This window comes from Oncorhynchus kisutch, linkage group LG27 (assembly GCF_002021735.2).
Source record: "Oncorhynchus kisutch isolate 150728-3 linkage group LG27, Okis_V2, whole genome shotgun sequence".
Lineage (NCBI taxonomy): Eukaryota > Metazoa > Chordata > Actinopteri > Salmoniformes > Salmonidae > Oncorhynchus > Oncorhynchus kisutch.
The window spans coordinates 28,358,481-28,378,380 of NC_034200.2; the positions used below are offsets into that span (position 1 = coordinate 28,358,481).

General features: G+C 43.4%; 1 protein-coding gene across 2 annotated transcripts in view; it reads right to left on the bottom strand.

The window, feature by feature from the left end:
• Nucleotides 1–2,582: 2,582 nt before the first annotated feature.
• The window catches only part of LOC109872041 (thymocyte selection-associated high mobility group box protein TOX), a 92,428-nt gene continuing 75,110 nt past the window's right edge, over nucleotides 2,583–19,900 (bottom strand). Inside the window, exons 6-10 of one of the 2 annotated variants that reach the window (XM_020463126.2) lie at nucleotides 17,851–18,075; nucleotides 14,945–15,025; nucleotides 14,373–14,801; nucleotides 4,730–4,872; nucleotides 2,583–4,237 (exon numbers count right to left, since the gene is read on the bottom strand). In XM_020463126.2, the coding sequence (XP_020318715.1) occupies nucleotides 4,201–4,237; nucleotides 4,730–4,872; nucleotides 14,373–14,801; nucleotides 14,945–15,025; nucleotides 17,851–18,075 (915 nt within the window). In that variant the 3' untranslated portion in view covers nucleotides 2,583–4,200. Of the gene's footprint in view, nucleotides 4,238–4,729; nucleotides 4,873–14,372; nucleotides 14,802–14,944; nucleotides 15,026–17,850; nucleotides 18,079–19,900 lie in introns of both variants that reach the window. The other variant, XM_020463125.2, reaches the window with a different exon arrangement.

The window sequence follows — 19,900 nt, forward strand, 5'->3', positions numbered from 1 at the left end:
TTTTAAGATGTCTGTGTTCCAATGGGAATTTGCGCATGTTTAGAGCGCCACCATTAGGTGAAAGATCTGGTCAGCTGTATTTCGGGTTCTGTAGTAGTCACATTGTTTCTGACACCGTTCTCTGAATTCCACAGTTCATACATTTCTAACAGTACAATTTACTTTATGAGGGTAGCATAGTATGGCTTGTTTAGAAAATGCTACCAGAGGGGGTCAGAGTTTAACAGCTTAAGAAATCTTTCAACAGAATCGGCAGAATGAATACAAATCAAATCAAATTGTATTGGTCACATACACATGATTAGCAGATGTTAATGCGAGTGTAGCGAAATGCTTCCGACAATGCAGTAATATCTAACATTTCCCCAACTACCTAATACACACATCTAAAGGGATGGAATAAGAATATGTGCATATAAATATATGGATGAGCGATGGCCGAGCAGCTTAGGCAAGATGCAATAGATGGTATAAGATACAGTATATACATATGAGTAATGTAAGATATGTAAACATTATTAAAGTGGCATTGTTTAAAGTGACTAGTGATCCAATTACTAAAGTGGCCAATGATTTGAGTCTTTATGTAGGCAGCAGCCTCTCTGAGTTAGTGATTGCTGTTCAGCAGTCTGATGGCCTTGAGATAGAAGCGGTCTCTCGGTCCCAGCTTTGAGGCACCTGTACTGACCTTGCCTTCTGGATGATAGCGAGGTGAACAGGCAGTGGCTCGAGTGGTTGTTGTCCTTGATGATCTTTTTGGCCTTCCTGTGAAATCGGGTGCTGTAGGTGTCCTGGAAGGCAGGCAGTGTGCCCCCGGTGATGCGTTGTGCAGACCGTACCACCCTTTGGAGATCCTTGCGGTTGAGGGTGGTGTAGTTGCCATACCAGGCGGTGATACAGCCCGATGCTCTCAATTGTGCATCTGCAAAGGTTTGTCAGGGTTTTGGGTGACAAGCCAAATTTCTATAGCCTCCTGAGGTTGAAGAGGCGCTCTTGTGCCTTCCTCACCACACTGTCTGTGTGGGTGGACCATTTTAGTTTGTCTGTAATGTGTACGCTCAGGAACTTAACTTTCCACCTTCTCCACTGCTGTCCCTTTGATGTGGATAGGGAGGTGCACCCTCTGCTGTTTCCTGAAGTCCATGATCATCTCCTTTGTTTTGTTGATGTTGAGTGAGAGGTTGTTTTCCTGACACCACACTCCGAGTGCCCTCACCTCCTCCCTGTAGGCTGTCTCGTCATTGTTGGTGATTGAGTTGGAGGCGTGCATGGCCACGAGGTCATGGGTGAACAGGGAGTACAGGAGGGGGCTGAGCACGCACACTTGTGGGGCCCCAGTGTTAAGGGTCAGCGAAGTGGAGATGTTGTTTCCTACCTTCACCACCTGGGGGCGGCCCGTCAGAAAGTCCAGGACCCAATTGCACAGGCCGGGGTTGAGACCCAGGACCTCCAGCTTAATGATGAGCTTGGAGGGTACTATGGTGTTGAATGCTGAGCTGTCGTCTGAACAGCATTCTTACATAGGTATTCCTCTTGTCCAGATGGGATAGGGCAGTGTGATGGCGATTGCATCGTCTGTCAACCTGTTGGGGCGGTATGGGGTGGAGGTGATATGATCCAGGACTTGTCACTCAAAGCACTTCATGATGACAGAAGTGAGTGCCACGTGGCGATAGTCATTTAGTACAGTTACCTTTGCCTTCTTGGGTACAAGAACAATGGTGGCCGTCTTGAAGCATGTGGGAACATCAGACTGGGATAGGGAGCGATTGAATATGTCTGTAAACGTACCAGCCAGCTGCTTTGCGCATGCTCTGAGGACGCAGCAAGGGACACCCCTGATCACTCGCAAACACAGTTCACGTTCATAGCAGCCACATACAAACAGCATGATCACTTTGCTCATTGTATAATTTCTTCTCGCATTTACACGCTCTCCTCCTCTCATCTTTTCCCTTCACAATTACTCAACACATTTTATGCACTGCAGTGCTAGCTAACTGTAGCTTATGCTTTCAGTACCAGATCAATTCTCTGATTGGGTGGACAACATGTCAGTTCATGCTGCAAGAGCTCTGATTGGTTGGAGGACATCCTTCGGAAGTTGTCATAATAACTGTGTAAGTCTATGGAAGGGGATGAGAACCATGAGCCTCCAAGGTATTGTATTGAAATCAATGTACCCAGAGGAGGACGGAAGCTAGCTGTCCTCTGGCTACACCATGGTGCTACCCCAGAGAGCACTGTTGATGCTACTGTAGAACTTCTTTGCAAAACATTGTTTTAATTATTTGGTGACAATTGAAAATATTTAGTATAGTTTAATCAAAAAAGGATAACTTTTTAATGTTTCGCTATTTTTATTTTTATGAAATTCACTGAGGAGGATGGTCCTCTCCTTCCTCCTCTGAGGTGCATCCACTGGTAGAGACACTGAATTTAGAAGTATTTTTCTTAAAGCTGAAATTGTTACTTGCAGTCAACACATTCTCAAGGACTTCTTACAGAATTAGGACTCAGTTATCTGTTCTCCCAATCCATCCGGCAATTTAGGTTGAAATAAAAACACAGGGAATCCAAAAGTGAGTGATTACTGCACAAAAATGCAGGTTTGGCTTTATTTTTTTCAAACACATTAGAAACTAAAAATAAGAACACAATTTTTCACATTGTTGTTGCCTGGAGACGTTTTTCTGCCAAAGAGAAAGGAACCCAGATGGAACAGAGAAGAGCGCCATCATCAACGCTATTAAACATAAGGACTTTAAAAAAACACCTACAGTTATTGTTTCATAAATAGGCGCAGCATGATGAACAGACTTGGAGAAAGAGAGATGGGAGTGATCGGAAGAGTGACGACGAGCCAGATGTCAGGGTTATATATATTGCCACTCTACCAATCTGTCTCTACCACTCGCATTCTGACGCTTTCTACTGATAAAGAGAAACAACCTCAGACACAGGAGTGGGATGAGAATCCATATAATCAATATGCCCAGAAGTCGTACCAAAAAAGATGTTTTCCTTGTACCAAATATAACTTTTTATTTGTCTAATTTCACAAAACTCATATTTTGTGATGTTTTCCAGGTAAAGGGCAGCCAAAGTTTACGACTTTATTTCAGAGAATGGAAACTACTGATTTAGCAAGTTTTATCTTACAAATATCATGATATTGAAAATGTTTACGCCCCAATAAAATCCAAACAACTATAACAGCCGTTTAATCAATTTCCCTTCTTTGATAGTTAAATTAAAACCAGTGTGATTCAATTCACAATCACACTGCACTTGAGAAAAGCTTTTGTTGTTATACCCTAGGAGCAAGAGTAACACAAAATTCTATGTACAGCTTGAGGTGATGTCTATACTAACCAGCCTCGGCATAGTCCACAGAGGATCCTATGAACATGATCAGCATCAGTTTAGAAAGAGCAACACAACACTGCTCAAAGACACACAACAGTCTCTAAGGCAGTCCAGTAGCAGAGAGAGAGAGCGAAAGATAAAGAGGAAAGTGGTATAGAAATATAATAGGTGTTCTTTATTTATTTTTTCAAATGATAAAGATGATCTTGTTTTTCCTTTCAAAATAAAAGTCAATTTGGGGTTTTGGTTTACATCTTGCAATGTGTGGAAAAAAAGACCTAAGAGCCCCTAAGTGCTAAATTAACTTCTGGGATTTGAACAATGGTCTAACACAACGCTTCTACGTCACCAGCTTGTCTTCCTCAAAACACAACCCAGTGACATACCAGTAACGATCCAATGACACATCAGTAGAGAGGACAGTACTGCCTATTCTTTCACATCTCTGAACACATTTATTTGTGCCTTTATGGGCATATATTGCAAAGTCCAAAAACATTAACTTGACATTTGTATCTAATATCAGGTGAGGGTAGAGTGTGGGTCACAAAGAATCCAAAACCCACTCATGACATCAGTATGATTATTTTCAAAGTAGATCACAAAGAATCAAAACATATCAAAATATGGATGTTTTGGAAAATGTGCTTCTGCCTTTCTTGTTTGAGTGACGGTCAGATGGTTTAGCCAGAGTGGGGGGTGGTGGTCAAGGAGTTTCTTCTGGGGTTGATGGCAATGCCTTGGTCCAGTGAACGCAGAGTGGGACCGAATGTGGACCGGGTCGGGTTGCAGTCTGTTCCGGGGCTGGTTTTGTGGAGGTTAGAGGTCAGATCAGGTCAGGAACAGAGGCTTGTCTCTCTGAAGAGCTCTGAAAGAAGACGAGATGGAGGAACAATGAGGAATAATAATCACATAATAATCAATCAATCAATAATAATCAATGTCTCTTAACATGTGTTGAGACCCTTGACCCTTGAAATATAATTAAAATAGAGTTTGATTGATTGATTGCAACTTGGGTTCAGACTGGAAGAGTGAAACAAAATCACCTACTCCTGGAATACAAAGCTCAATGGAGAATCTCCATTCAAAGTACTTCTTAGTTCATAATTGGAACTCATCTATTTCTGGGAAACCTGCCCTAAAGGTCATTCAGAGTATAAACTCCGTTCACACTCTCATATCTGCTGTGTTTCTCTATTGTCATCCCATATAATAATGATGAGTATTCTGAGTGTGTGAATAGAATAATGGGTGTATGTAGAGCTGTGGAGCTGTAGAGCTGTGGTGGTCATGAAATGTTGTCAGCCAGTAACTGTCATGCAAATAACTGCCCGAGTGAGTGAGAGTGAATTCCTACCCGTTGCCACAGTATTCGCTGGTCCAGTCGAGGTGCTGGCTGGGCCCATTCCGACACACCTGTCTGTAGTCCATGGATGGGGACAGTCCCTGCCCACCGGACGAGTTGAGCATGTTCTGGAATTCTGACTGGAGAGGGAATCCCTGGAAAAGAGAAGTCTAGCATTAGAGTCCATGTTTTCCAGTGTTATCCGTGTTAATCTACTCGGAGATACATTCAATTACTAGAGTGGCCTAGGTCATAGATTCTAGAATGTGGCCTAGGTCATAGATTCTAGAATGTGCCGATAATGGCAGCCATCTTGTTCATGGATACATTTCAATTCACTCTAATTAGAATGAATGGCAGAAGAAGCACAGGAGTTGCATCCAAACTTAGGAGCATGTATTGCAGTGCCAAAGTGCATCTTAGTAGCATGTACAGTACATATGTTCTTTCCATGACATTAACTGACCAGGTGAATCAAGGTGAAAGCTTTGATCCCTTATTGATGTTACTTGTTAAATCCACTTCAATCAGTGTAAATGAAGGGGAGGAGACAGGTTAAAGAAGGATTTTTAAGACTTGAGACAACTGAGACATGCATTGTGTATGTGTGTCATTTAGAGGGTGAATGGACAAGACAAAAGATTTACGTGACTTTGAATGGGGTATGGTAGTAGGTGCCAGGCGCCCCAGTTTGAGTGTGTCAAGAACTGCAACGCTGATGCATTTTTCATGCTCAACAGTTTCCTGTGTGTATCAAGAATGCATTGGAGTCAACATGGCCAGCTTCCCTGTGGAACGCTTTCGACACCTTGCAGAGTCCATGCGCCGACGAATTGAGGCTGTTCTGTGGGTAAAAAGGGGTGCAACTCAATATTAGGAAGGTGTTTTGTACACTCAGTGTACAGTCGTGGCCAAAAGTTTTGACAATGACACACATATTAATTTCCACAAGGTTTGCTGCTTCAGTGTCTTTTGATATTTTTGTCAGATGTTACTATGGAATACTGAAGTATAATTACAAGCATTTCTATCACGACTTCCGCCGAAGTTGGTCCCTCTCCTTGTTCGGGCGGCATTCGCCGGTCGACGTCACCGGTTTTCTAGCCGCCACCGATCCACTTTTCATTTTCCATTTGTTTTGTCTTCATTGTACACACCAGGTTTCCATTCCCATAACTATGTTCCTTATTTAACCCTCTGGTTCCCCCCATGGTTTTGTGTTTGTTCTGTGTTGTCGCTACATTTTGTGACCTGGATTGTTTTCCCTGCGTGGAAATGATTTTGTTGTCGTATTGAGTAAAGTCCGTTATTACTCATCCTGTGTCCTGCGCCTGACTCCGTCCCACCTGCTTCACATCGACCCTTGATAATTTCATAAGTGTCAAAGGCTTTTATTGACAATTACATGCAGTTGATGCAAAGAGTCAATATTTGCAGTGTTGACCCTTCTTTTTCAAGACCTCTGCAATCCGCCCTGGCATGCTGTCAGTTAATTTCTGGGCCACATCCTGACTGATGGCAGCCCATTCTTGCATAATCAATGCTTGGAGGTTGTCAGAATTTTTTGGTTTTTGTTTTCCACCCGCCTCTTGAGGATTGACCACAAGTTATCATTGGGATTAAGGTCTGGGGAGTTTCCCCGCCATGGACTAAAAATATCCATGTTTTGTTCCCCGAGCCACTTAGTTAACACTTTTGCCTTATGGCAAGGTGCTCCATCATGCTGGAAAAGGCATTGTTCGCCACCAAACTGTTCCTGGATGGTTGGGAGAAGTTACTCTCAGAGGATGTGTTGGTACCATTCTTTATTCATGGCTGTGTTCTTAAGGCAAAATTGTGAGTGAGCCCACTCCCTTGGCTGAGAAGCAACCACATACATGAATGGTCTCAGGATGATTTACTGTTGGCATGACACAGGACTGATGGTAGTGCTCACCTTCTTCTCCAGACAAGCTTTTTCCGGATGCCCCAAACAATCGGAAAGGGGATTCATCAGAGAAAATGACTTAACCCCAGTCCTCAGCAGTCCAATCCCTTTTTGTGCAAAGCAATGATGACAGCACGTGTTTCCTTGCAGGTAACCATGGTTGACAGAGGAAGAACAATGATTCCAAGCACCACCTTCCTTTTGAAGCTTCCAGTCTGTTATTCGAACTCAATCAGCATGACAGAGTGATCTCCAGCCTTGTCCTCGTCAACACTCACACCTGTGTTAACGAGAGAATCACTGCATGATGCCAGCTGGTCCTTTTGTGACAGGGCTGAAATGCAGTGGAATTTTTTTGGGGGATTCAGTTCATTTGCATGACAACGAGGGACTTTGCAATTAATTGCAATTCATCTGATCACTCTTCATAACATTCTGTATATATGCAAATTGCCATCATACAAACTGAGGCAGCAGACTTTGTGAAAATTAATATTTGTGTCATTCTCAAAACTTTTGGCCACGACTGTATACTTACTGTATGTGCACATATCATGTGAAATAAGCCAGACCTAGTTAGACACTTATCCCTCAGAAGAAGATGAGTGCCTTGCATTTACAGTGCATTCAGAAAGTATTCAGACCCCTTGACTTTTTCCACATTTTGTTACATTACAGCCTTATTCTAAAACGTATTAAATCGCTTTTCCCCCTCATCAATCTACACACAATACCCCATAATGACAAAGCAAAAACAGTTTTGTTTTTTTACAAATTTATAAATAAAAAAAAACTGGAAATATCACATTTACACAAGTATTCTGACCCTTTACTATGAGACTCGAAATTGAGCTCAGGTGCATCCTGTTTCCAATGATCATCCTTGAGATGTTTCTACAACTTGATTGGAGTCCACCTGTGGTAAATTCAATTGATTGGACATAATTTGGAAAGGCACAACTCTCTATATAAGGACCCACAGTTGACACTGCATGTCAGAGCAAAAACCAAGCCATGAGGTTGAAGGAATTGTCCATAGAGCTCCAAGGCAGGATTGTGTCGAGGCACAGATCTGGGGAAGGGTACCAAAACATGTCTGCAGCATTGTAGGTCCCCAAGAACACAGTGACCTCCATCATCTTGGTTTTTATTTTTAATATATAAAAAAAATACATAATAATGTTTTTGCTTTGTCATTATGGGGTATTGTGTGTAGATTGATGAGGGAAAAAATGTATTTCATCCATTTTATAATGAGGCTGTAACGTAACAAAATGTGGAAAAAGTAACGGGGTCAACACCATTCGGAAAGTGTAAATACTTTTCTGAATTCACTGTACATACAGATGGTTAGAATCTCACAAGTTGTTATGGAGTCCGAGTCCACAGCACGCAATTCCCATGACACTGATGTCTCTTACAAAACCTATAACAGCCAAATCAAGTCACGTGCAGGAATGTGTAAGAACATCAGACCATCTCAGGATGGTAAGTTGGTGGTTGAAGATATACCTCTAGTGGTGTGGGGGCTGTGCTTTAGCAAAGTGGGTGAAGTTATATCCTGCCTGTTTGGCCCTGTCCGGGTGTATCGTCAGATGGGGCCACGGTATCTCCCGACCCCTCCCGTCTCAGCCTCCAGTATTTATGCTGCAGTAGTTTGTGTCGGGGGGCTAGGGTCAGTCTGTTATATTTGGAGTATTTCTCCTGTCTTATCCTGTCGTGTCCTGTGTGAATTTAAGTATGCTCTCTCTAGTTCTTTCTCTCTTTTTCTCTCTTTCTTTCTCTCTCTCTCTCTTTCTTTCTTTCTTTCTTTCTTTCTCTCTCTCGGAGGACCTGAGCCCTAGGACCATGCCTCAGGACTACTTGGCCTGATGACTCCTTGCTGTCCCCAGTCCACCTGGCCGTGCTGCTGCTCCAGTTTCAACTGTTCTGCCTGCGGCTATGGAACCCTGACCTGTTCACCAGACGTGCTACCTGTCCCAGACCTGCTGTTTTCAACTCTCTAGAGATAGCAGGAGCGGTAGAGATACTCTGAATGATCGGCTATGCAAAGCCATCTGACATTATACTCCTGAGGTGCTGACCTGTTGCACCCTCGACAACCACTGTGATTATTATTATTCGACTCTGCTGGTCATCTATGAACATCTTGGCCATGTTCTGTTATAATCTCCATTCAGCACAGCCAGAAGAGGACTGACCACCCCTCATAGCCTGGTTCCTCTCTAGGTTTCTTCCTAGGTTCTGGCCTTTCTAGGGAGTTTCTCCTAGCCACCGTGCTTCTACACCTGCATTGCTTGCTGTTTGGGGTTTTAGGCTGGGTTTCTGTACAGCACTTTGTGACATCAGCTGATGTCAGAAGGACTTTATAAATACATTTCATTGATTGATATAACTTGGATAACTGATCCGTGGATACTATGGATGGGAAAGTATTGTAGAATTCTCTATAGCAGTACTGTACACAGATACACTATATAAGAATCTGTATTATATATTATATAATCACCACCCATGTTAAGTTATAGTATGACACAAATAGGCTCTGATAGACATGAGTGCATCCTAAGTGCTCCTGGGGTGCTGTTCTGCCGTAGTTCCTGCGCTGCACCCAGCCTGTGTGTGTCAGGTTGGATACTGCGACTGCAAAAAAATAAGAATATCCATGCAAATAAAGCAAGTATTGTAGTATCCTCAATGTATGAGTTGGTTTTTGGATGGAGCTGCCCTGTAGAGAGTCCATGGTAGAAGTGAGTTTACTCTGAGGAGGTGGACCCTAGCTAGCTGGGGTAGGGAGACAGAAGGTGGGAAGTAAGAAAGGAGTAGTTATTTTAATTATGGGAGCAGACATTTTAATGTTGGGGTTTCTTGAAGAGTTTTTCTTTTTTGGGGGGGGGGGACAGATAGAGGAGAGAGAGAGAGACAGAGCATATGAAAGGGAAGTTAATCTGGGCGCTACGCTACAAACCCTTCTCTAAAAGAGAGGGGACAGAGAGGGGACAGCAGGTGGCTGAGTTCTCTTCCCCCTCCTCAGACTCTCACCTATTCAGGCATTGTTCCACAAATTCTTCTCCTTCACTCCATCACAAAGGCCCCATCTGCCCCTTTTGTATCTCTCTCTTTCCCTCCCTCTCCCCCTTTCCCCCACCTCCTCATACTCCCCCTTCCCCTACTCGCTTAGCTCAGGGGAAAAGTTTGAGCCCTGATGTTTTTTTTGTTTGCGCTCTCTCTCTAACAAAATATGCAAAATTGAGCGAGGAAGGATTATTACTCCCCGCGGGATTTAAAAGTCCCCAATAAAAGAGGGATCTGAGCGCTGGGGGCTTAGTGGCAACCAAACCCAAACCTCCGTTTAACCATTCTTCCCCTATTTTCTCCACGGACTGACACAGCCATACAGGCAGCCCCATACAGGCAGCCCCATACAGGCAACTCATCTCAAATTGGACTTCAGACAAATTCATATTCTAATCCGTATGAAGACTTAGGCACCCCTCCACAACCTCCTCCCCCTCTCCTCAAATAAATGTTCGATCAGCCACAGCAACAGTTCATTTGCCTGCTGAGCAGAGATAAAGAGACAAATGGCAGTTCCTCTCTTTAAAGAAAACAACAACGATTCCCACAATGCTTACTGAATACCTAGAGTCTACAATCTCAAAGCTACAGCATAAAGACACTATCTTTCCATTATGTTCTTCTGAGAAGGTTAAGTCATCTAACACATTGGGCAGGTGAGAGTGGTAGGACACAGTCTAATCTCTCGTGGACACTGGACAGACTACGTAAACATAACCAAATTCCGTGAGCTTTTAGTTCTGGGTTAACCGAGATTAGACACAGTCAAACTACTAGGATAGGTTGAGTAGCCTTTTCTATATTGATATAACTCGTCTAGGACGTGAGTGGCATAGAGAGTTAGGCTTGAAAGCCACATCACAGTAAAAAATGATAATTCACCACATCGCCTTTACCTAGAATCTTCCACAAACCCTCCCACGGGTCCTGTGTTCCTCAGTTGAGCACGGCGCTTGCAACGGCAGGGTTTTGGGTTTGATTCCCACGGGGGACCAGTATGAAAAGGTCTGCGCTCACTACTGAAAGTTGCTCTGGATAAGAGCGTCTGCTAAATAACTCAAACGTAAATGTTGTTTTGTTGTTCATTCTAGGTAACACAGACACGAAATCAGAAGGTATGTTTCTTTCTCACTGAAGAGGTCTGTCACCTGTTCCCCTGCATAGCTGTTTCCATAACGACCTGGTCCCCTTATCAAACTAATGTCCGTCTCAAATAACACCAACCTATGGAACTCTGGCCAAAAGTAGTACACTGTAGGGAATTTTTTATTTTTATTTTATTTCACCTTTATTTAACCAGGTAGGCTAGTTGAGAACAAGTTCTCATTTACAACTGCAACCTGGCCAAGATAAAGCAAAGCAGTGTGAACAGACAACAACACAGAGTTACACATGGAGTAAACAATAAACAAGTCAATAACACAGATTTTTTTTATTTAAGAGTCTATATACATTGTGTGCAAAAGGCATGAGGAGGTAGGCGAATAATTACAATTTAGCAGATTAACACTGGAGTGATAAATTATCAGATGGTCATGTGCAGGTAGAGATACTGGTGTGCAAAAGAGCAGAAAGGTAAATAAATAAAAACAGTATGGGGATGAGGTAGGTAAATTGGGTGGGCTATTTACCGATGGACTATGTACAGCTGCAGCGATCGGTTAGCTGCTCAGATAGCAGATGTTTAAAGTTGGTGAGGGAGATAAAAGTCTCCAACTTTTTTTTTTTTTCAACAATTTTTGCAATTCGTTCCAGTCACAGGCAGCAGAGAACTGGAAGGAAAGGAAAGGCGGCCAAATTAGGTGTTGGCTTTAGGGATGATCAGTGAGATACACCTGCTGGAGTGTGTGCTACGGGTGGGTGTTGCCATCGTGACCAGTGAACTGAGATAAAGCGGAGCTTTACCTAGCATGGACTTGTAGATGACCTGGAGCCAGTGGGTCTGGCGACGAATATGTAGCGAGGACCAGCCGACTAGAGCATACAGGTCGCAGTGGTGGGTGGTATAAGGTGCTTTAGTAACAAAACGGATGGCACTGTGATAAACTGCATCCAGTTTGCTGAGTAGAGTATTGGAAGCTATTTTGTAGATGACATCGCCGAAGTCGAGGTTCGGTAGGATAGTCAGTTTTACTAGGGTAAGTTTGGCGGCGTGAGTGAAGGAGACTTTGTTGCGGAATAGAAAGCTGACTCTAGATTTGATTTTAGATTGGAGATGTTTGATATGAGTCTGGAAGGAGAGTTTACAGTCTAGCCAGACACCTAGGTACTTATAGATGTCCACATATTCTAGGTCGGAACCATCCAGGGTGGTGATGCTAGTCGGGCGTGCGGGTGGAGGCAGCGAATGGTTGAAAAGCATGCATTTGGTTTTACTAGCGTTTAAGAGCAGTTGAAGGCCACGGAAGGAGTGTTGTATGGCATTGAAGCTCGTTTGGAGGTTAGATAGCACAGTGTCCAAGGAAGGGCCAGAAGTATACAGAATGGTGTCGTCTGCGTAAAGGTGGATCAGGGAATCGCCCGCAGCAAGAGCAACATCATTGATATATACAGAGAAAAGAGTCGGCCCGAGAATTGAACCCTGTGGCACCCCCATAGAGACTGCCAGAGGACCGGACAACATGCCCTCCGATTTGACACACTGAACTCTGTCTGCAAAGTAGTTGGTGAACCAGGCAAGGCAGTCATTAGAAAAACCGAGGCTACTGAGTCTGCCGATAAGAATATGGTGATTGACAGAGTCGAAAGCCTTGGCCAGGTCGATGAAGACGGCTGCACAGTACTGTCTTTTATCGATGGCGGTTATGATATCGTTTAGTACCTTGAGCGTGGCTGAGGTGCACCCGTAACCGGCTCGGAAACCAGATTGCACAGCGGAGAAGGTACGGTGGGATTCGAGATGGTCAGTGATCTGTTTGTTGACTAGGCTTTCGAAGACCTTAGATAGGCAGGGCAGGATGGATATAGGTCTGTAACAGTTTGGGTCCAGGGTGTCTCCCCCTTTGAAGAGGGGGATGACTGCGGCAGAGCTGTTGGCCGAGGTTGGAGTTGCCAGGAGGAAAGCATGGCCAGCCATTGAGAAATGCTTGTTGAAGTTTTCGATTATCATGGATTTATCAGTGGTGACCGTGTTACCTAGCCTCAGTGCAGTGGGCAGCTGGGAGGAGGTGCTCTTGTTCTCCATGGACTTTACAGTGTCCCAGAACTTTTTGGAGTTAGAGCTACAGGATGCAAATTTCTGCTTGAAAAAGCTGGCCTTTGACTGACTGTGTGTATTCGTTCCTGACTTCCCTGAACAGTTGCATATCGTGGGGACTATTCGATGCTATTGCAGTCCGCCACAGGATGTTTTTGTGCTGGTCGAGGGCAGTCAGGTCTGGAGTGAACCAAGGGCTGTATCTGTTCTTAGTTCTGCATTTTTTTGAACGGAGCATGCTTATCTAAAATGGTGAAGAAGTTACTTTTAAAGAATGACCAGGCATCCTCAACTGACGGGATGAGGTCAATATCCTTCCAGGATACCTGGATTTACAGATTTACCTGGTGGGTTCCTTGATGATTTGTGTGAGATTGAGGGCATCTAGCTTAGATTGTAGGACTGCCGGGGTGTTAAGCATATCCCAGTTTAGGTCACCTAACAGAACAAACTCTGAAGCTAGATGGGGGGCGATCAATTCACAAATGGTGTCCAGGGCACAGCTGGGAGCTGACGGGGGTCGGTAGGAGGCGGCAACAGTGAGAGACTTATTTCTGGAGAGAGTAATTTTTAAAATTAGTAGTTCAAACTGTTTGGGTATGGACCTGGAAAGTATAGACAGTGGGGCATGTTAGATGTGTCCCTCCCACAGTCCTCTCTCTAACACCACTGTTCTGTGGTTGATTGGTTTATTCATTATTTTCTTTGTTTGTTGGTGCGTTTGTATTTTATTTCCAGGACAATGCACAACTTCTCTGTTGCATTAGTGAGGAAATTAGCCCATTGAGCTCCATTTTGTATTCTTGTATGTATTCTCTATATATATGAGAAAGAGATGCTCTTCCAATCTGTGTTGTTGACTAGCCTCTACAGAGAACTCATCTCATTTCCTGTGTGTGTGTGTCCTGTCCTGTCTGCTAGACTGGCTTCATCAGATAGCCCTGCCTGCCTGGTGTTTTGTCTCCACCACTGATGCATTCATCAATCTCAATGTGCTGCTGTTGGCATCCTTATATCACATCATCAGCCTAATGCATTTGTTTATTACTGGGAGAAAATGGAACATGGGGGATTGTGTGTGTGTGTGTGTGTGTGTTAGGGATGGCACGATTACCATATAACCTACGGTTATGGTTAAAGACCATCATGAAAATAAAATAACCTTCATAACCTTCACACACACACACACACACACCTTACACTCTCCATTTGATGTGGTTGCATCACGTATGCATGTTTATGTGAGTGTGTGTAGCTGTACATTGTAGGTGAACATGTTTAAGCGTATTACCACAATATGCATAATATGTACAGTGTTGAACTCACCTGGGCCATGAGTGTGTGTTTGTGGGTTGAACTCACCTGGGCCATGAGTGTGTGTTGAACTCACCTGGGCCATGAGTGTGTGTTGAACTCACCTGGGCCATGAGTGTGTGTTTGTGTGTTGAACTCACCTGGGCCATGGAGGGCGAGTGCAGAGACAGCGGGTGTCCGCTGAGCTGTTGCTGGTGGTGCATTCCTAGGTGAGAGTGGGAGTGGAGGGGCGGGCTGATCTGGAGGGGAGGGGTTGTCGCCGCCGCCATGCTGCCCAGAGACACTCCTCCTGGATGGGGTCCACTGGCCCGGGGGGCCACCCCCCTGGAGAGACCCTGGAGGGGGGACAGGTGGGGGCTGAGGCCGGCCTGGTGCTGTTGGGACTGCTGTTGCTGGTGGTGGGGGTGGGGGTGGTGGCTCTGGTGGTGGTAGGGGTGGCTCATGTAGAGGCTGGGGTGGGAGTGATGGGGGTGGGGGTGCTGCTGGCCTGATCCGGGGAACACGGGGGGCTTGGGCCCCAGCATAGAGGTGGCCTGGGACACCTTGACTTCACCTGGATCAATGTAACTCTGAAGGAGGGGAGAGAGAACAGGAAAGACAGAGATGGAAGAGGGTAAAGAGTGTAACAGTGTTACTTTATCAGAGTCATACAGTCATAGAGAATCAACTGACCACAGCTCTCATGAAGACATGTTTATGTCTGGGTCCCTACCTGTGAGAGCAGGCTCGCTCTGTACGCAGCCAGCTGTTTCAGGTACTCCTTCTTGGCCGTCTCTGTCTTCTTTTTGTACACCTATAAAAACACCAAGAAAGAACAGTAAACATTTGCACTTTGGTTGACAATTCTTTCTCTTTTTTTAATGGGGTTAGTGTTTTTGTCATATGAATGTGTTATAATGCTTCATAAAGCATAATAGCTGTAGTTGGGGCATCTGGATAATACTCAAAAGTTTTCCAATTTATACAGGACTAGATTGTTCCTCTTCACTATCCATCCATCTGTCTGTCTTTGCCTGTCTGTCTGGGTGTCATTATTTACCGATAATAAATCTGGTCTCTCTCCAGGAAGTACATTGTCCTGTCCTCAGACAGACATCCACCCTCATTCCTCCACCCTGTGTTTCTGTGTGTTTCTGTGTATGTGTGTGTACAGTAACATTTTTTTCTAATCTAATTAATATATTCTAATCTATTCTATAGCATCAGTGGGGCTGTTCCTGTTTAATGAAGTCGAACAAGGAAGTGTAGAGTACAGTCGCGCACTTTGGCCCTTTGTTCTGCAACCAAACAATCATGTCCTGCACTTTACCAACAACTTCAAACCCAACAACTTCAAACCACACTAATTTAGAAAAAAGGGCTGATTTGTCCTGTATTTCAGTCAGTCACGTTGCGCTAATGAAAAGATATACAGAGCCTTCAGAAAGTATTCACAAACACCACATTCTCACGTTTTGTTGTGTTACAGCCTGAATTTAAAATGGATTCAATTGAGATATTTTGTCACTGGCCTACACCCAATACACCATAATGTCAAAGTGGAATGATTTTTTTCGACATTTTTCAAATTCTTAAAAAATGAAGGGCTGAAATGTCTTGAGTCAACACATATTCAATCCCTTTTATAGCAAGCCTACATAAGATCAGGAGTAAACACAACAAGTCACATAATAAATTGCACTGACTGTGTGCAATTAAGTGTTTAACATGATTTTTGAATGACTACCTCATGTCTGTACCCCACACATACAATTATCTGTAAGGTCTCTCAGTCGAGCAGTGAATTTCAAACACAGATTCAACCACAAAGACCAGGGAGGTTTTCCAATGCCTCGCAAAGAAGGGCACCTATTGGTAGATGGGTAAAAAAATCTGACATTGAACATCCCTTTGAGCAGTCACTACAAAGATACAGTCGTCCCTCCTAACTCAGTTGCCAGAGAGGAAGGAAACCACTCAGGGATTTCACCATGGGGCCAACGGTGACTTTAAAACAGTTACAGAGTTTAATGGCTGTGATAGGACAAAACTGAGGATGGATCAGCAACATTGTGCTTACTCCACACTACTAACATCATTGACAGTGTTAGGGGTGTGTACGGGAGGCAAAGTCAGGTGCAGGAGAGCAGAGTGCAGTAAACAGGCACACTTTAATTCCCGTCCAAAAACGACAGCACATAAAAACATAAACATAACAAAAGTATGGCGCCTGACAATATCCACATAACAATAAACAATTACACACAAAGACATGGAGGGGGACAGAGGACTAAATACATGCAGTGTGGTTATGGAATGAAAACCAGGTGTGTATGGGAACAAGACAAAACAAATGGACATATGAGAAATGGAGCGGCGATGGCTAGAAAGCCGGTGACGCCGATCGCCGAACGCCGCCCGAACAAGGAGAGGAGAACGCCGCCCGAACAAGGAGAGGAGAACGCCGCCCGAACAAGGAGAGGAGCCGACTTCAGCGGAAGTCGTGACAGACAGAGTGAAAAGAAGGAAGCCTGTACAACAAGGCACTGAAGTTATTCTGCAAAAAATGTGGCAAAGCAATTCACTTTTAGTTCTGAATACAGTGTTATGTTTGGGGCAAATCCAATTCAACTCTTTACGGAGTAGCACTCTCCATATATTCAAGCATCGTGGTGGCTACATCAGTTTATGCTTGTAATCATTAAGGACTGCAGAGTTTTTCAGTAACTAAAATAAATGGAATAGTGCTAAGTACAGGCAAAATCCTAGAGGGAAACCTGGTTCAGTCTGCTTTCCACCAGACACTTGGAGATGACTCTTTCAGCAGGACAATAACCTAAAACACAAGGCCAAATCTACACTGGAGTTAATTACCAAGAAGACATTGAATGTTCCTGTTTTGACTTGTCTACTTGAAAATCTATTGCAAGACCTGAAAATGGTTGTCTTGTAATCATCAACAACCAATTTGACAGAGCTTGAAGATTTTTTTTAAGAATAATGGGCAAATGTTGCATAATCCAGGTGTGGAAAGCTCTTTCGAGACTCACCCAGAAACACACTGTAATCACTTTGTCAATATGCGGTATTGTGTGTAGATGGGTGAGAAAAACAATCAATTTAATCCTTTTATAATTCAGGCTGTAACACAACAAAATGTGGAATAAGTCAAGAGGTATGAATACTTTGTGAAGGCCCTGTATGTCATAAGGATGTAGTAGCCTACTGGTGATGTAAACACTTCTCCAATAGTTGCTGAGATTTGATATTTTGCACAGCCAAGACGTAGGCCAATGTCATAGGCCTATGGTCAACCAATCATATTTCTCAAATCCTTCCAGGCTAAATTCCAGCTAGAACAATGGGCCACCTACTTTTAAAAAAAGTGTGCTTTTGATGAAGAGCTACAAAATTAAATAGCTGTATTACACTGAAAGATAGATGGTCATTTTGTCAAATTTGTGAGGATCTCCGTGCTCATTAGTTGCTCATTCAACATTTTCTGCTACTTCAATCAAGCCTGTTTTAAATGTTTTTATTCATGTAGGCTACACTGTCCTGCAAATGTCCCGCTAAATCTTCCTTTTGCTCCACATTTAGGTATTTTAAATGTGGTCACCCTAACTATAGGTGTTATACCTGTTTCTGTTCCTCTCCAAGGCCGTCCCACATGGAGGCCACTATCTTGGATACCTCTCCAAAAGTAGCATTGGGGTTGGATCCCTTGATGGCTGCCTGGGTGTCTCTGAAGAACAGAGCGTAGGCAGAGACTGGCTTCGAGGGTTCGTTGGGGTCCTTCTTCTTCTTCTTCTTGGGGGTCTTGGGCTTTTTGGGCGTCTCGACCGCTGCCGGTCGCTTCTCTGCCTGCTGGGAGGAGAGATAGAAATGGTCAGACTAAATGGGTTTCTGGAGAGAGAGAAATTAGTGTGGAATCGGTGTAATTGATTGATTAGATGATGGAACAGGATGGAAAGGAAGGGTGAATATGCTAAACATACTGTAGGGCCCAGACTTTTCCTGACAATAGGAGCTGAGCAGGGAAATGTAAAACACATACTGTATGGCTCCTAACATACACTGTAAAACCAAGTGTTTTGGATCTGAACACATAACTAGACACTTTTCTGGAACCATTTTTAAACGCGGCAAGGCATTTAGTACTTCAACGAAAATGCGTCACAGTGTTTAGATTGTAAAAGAATGAAGGATTCTAGCTTTAATATCTCAAATATTCTTCATTGTGCTCCTAAATTCCTTTGTCTGCGCACATGTGCTCCTTGTAAAAAAAGGTCAGCGTAGAGCCCTGCGATTGAAAATATATATATTTTTCCTGTTCAGCTGAAATGTAGGTATGGTGACAGACAACACCGATCTGATTAAAAGGCATGGAAAGTCACAGCAATTTCGAATGACTAAATGCACTCTAAACGGGACCATGGGAAGGTCAACACTAGTGTTTCAAATCTGAACACTTAGGAGATACAGGTGTTTTCCTGGTTGGAAACTGACTGGAAAAAGTTGACTATCATGTTTAATCTTGGATTCTAAACGCCTGTGCTTAAGATGAGAAGACTTAATGGCAAGTCTAAATGCCTTATGTTTAAACACCGATGTTCTGGTTATAAACGTGTGACATATTTCATGGTTTTACTGTGTATATACCAAAAATATTGCTGAACATTCTGAAACATTTCTCTCAATTTACATGATCTTGGTCAATAGGAATGTACCGTTTGAAACAATTAGCTTTTATTGTGAGATAGTGAACATGAACCTGAGAGTGAGAGTGAGAGTTTGTAAACAGATAAAGAAAACAGTGTCTGTATGAAAGGACCTTGACAGATGGTCGTACCGGTAGTTTCAATTATGCCAGACGTTCCTTTCCATCACTGTGTTGAATATCTTTGTTTTATACTGATAACACAAAAATAGCCCTCCAGCTGAATAGCGCTCTGCACATTTCTGAAATGTTGACTGCATTCGATTTTATATTCCACTAAATTAAACATGATCATTTTCCAAGATTGTTTCATTTTCTAAAGGATTGTTATTTGCAGTTAAAACATACGGTGAAAATATGGCAAAGGTGTTTGGGAAAAGTACCCTTTGGAATGATTTACATAGTATTGCATACGCATGGAAAATGGCACCATTATATTAGCAATCACATAAGCATTAAGATAGCATCTCTCCACGGTGACGTTTTTCTCCAGGGAAAAGGGTAAACAAATGCAATGGCGCAAAGGTTACAGATGACTCACCCTTATACAAATGTGTGTGTGTGTGTGTGTGTGTGTGTGTGTTTGCGTGCGTGCGTGCGTGTGTTTGTATAGAATAGTGTGTGTGTGTAGGGCTGTGGCAGTCATGAAATTTTGTCAGCCGATAACTGTCATCCAAATAACTGTTGGTCTCACATTAATTGACCTTTAATTAACATAAACACGTTTAGCATCTCCGACTTCCACGCATAGCCTACAAGCCACTGATGCGCAATGACTGGCCTTATAAGAACACGTTTCACTAGGGACTGTACGCTATGGGCTCTCCAACCGTGTTCCAGGGCTCCTAGGCCTATAGGCTAGGCTTAGAGATATTTGGCCACTTTAGTTGTGATACAAACCTTATCAAAACATAAAGGCCTATGGGCCAAGCTACTTGATGCAAGAAACTATGATTTGAAAAAGTAACA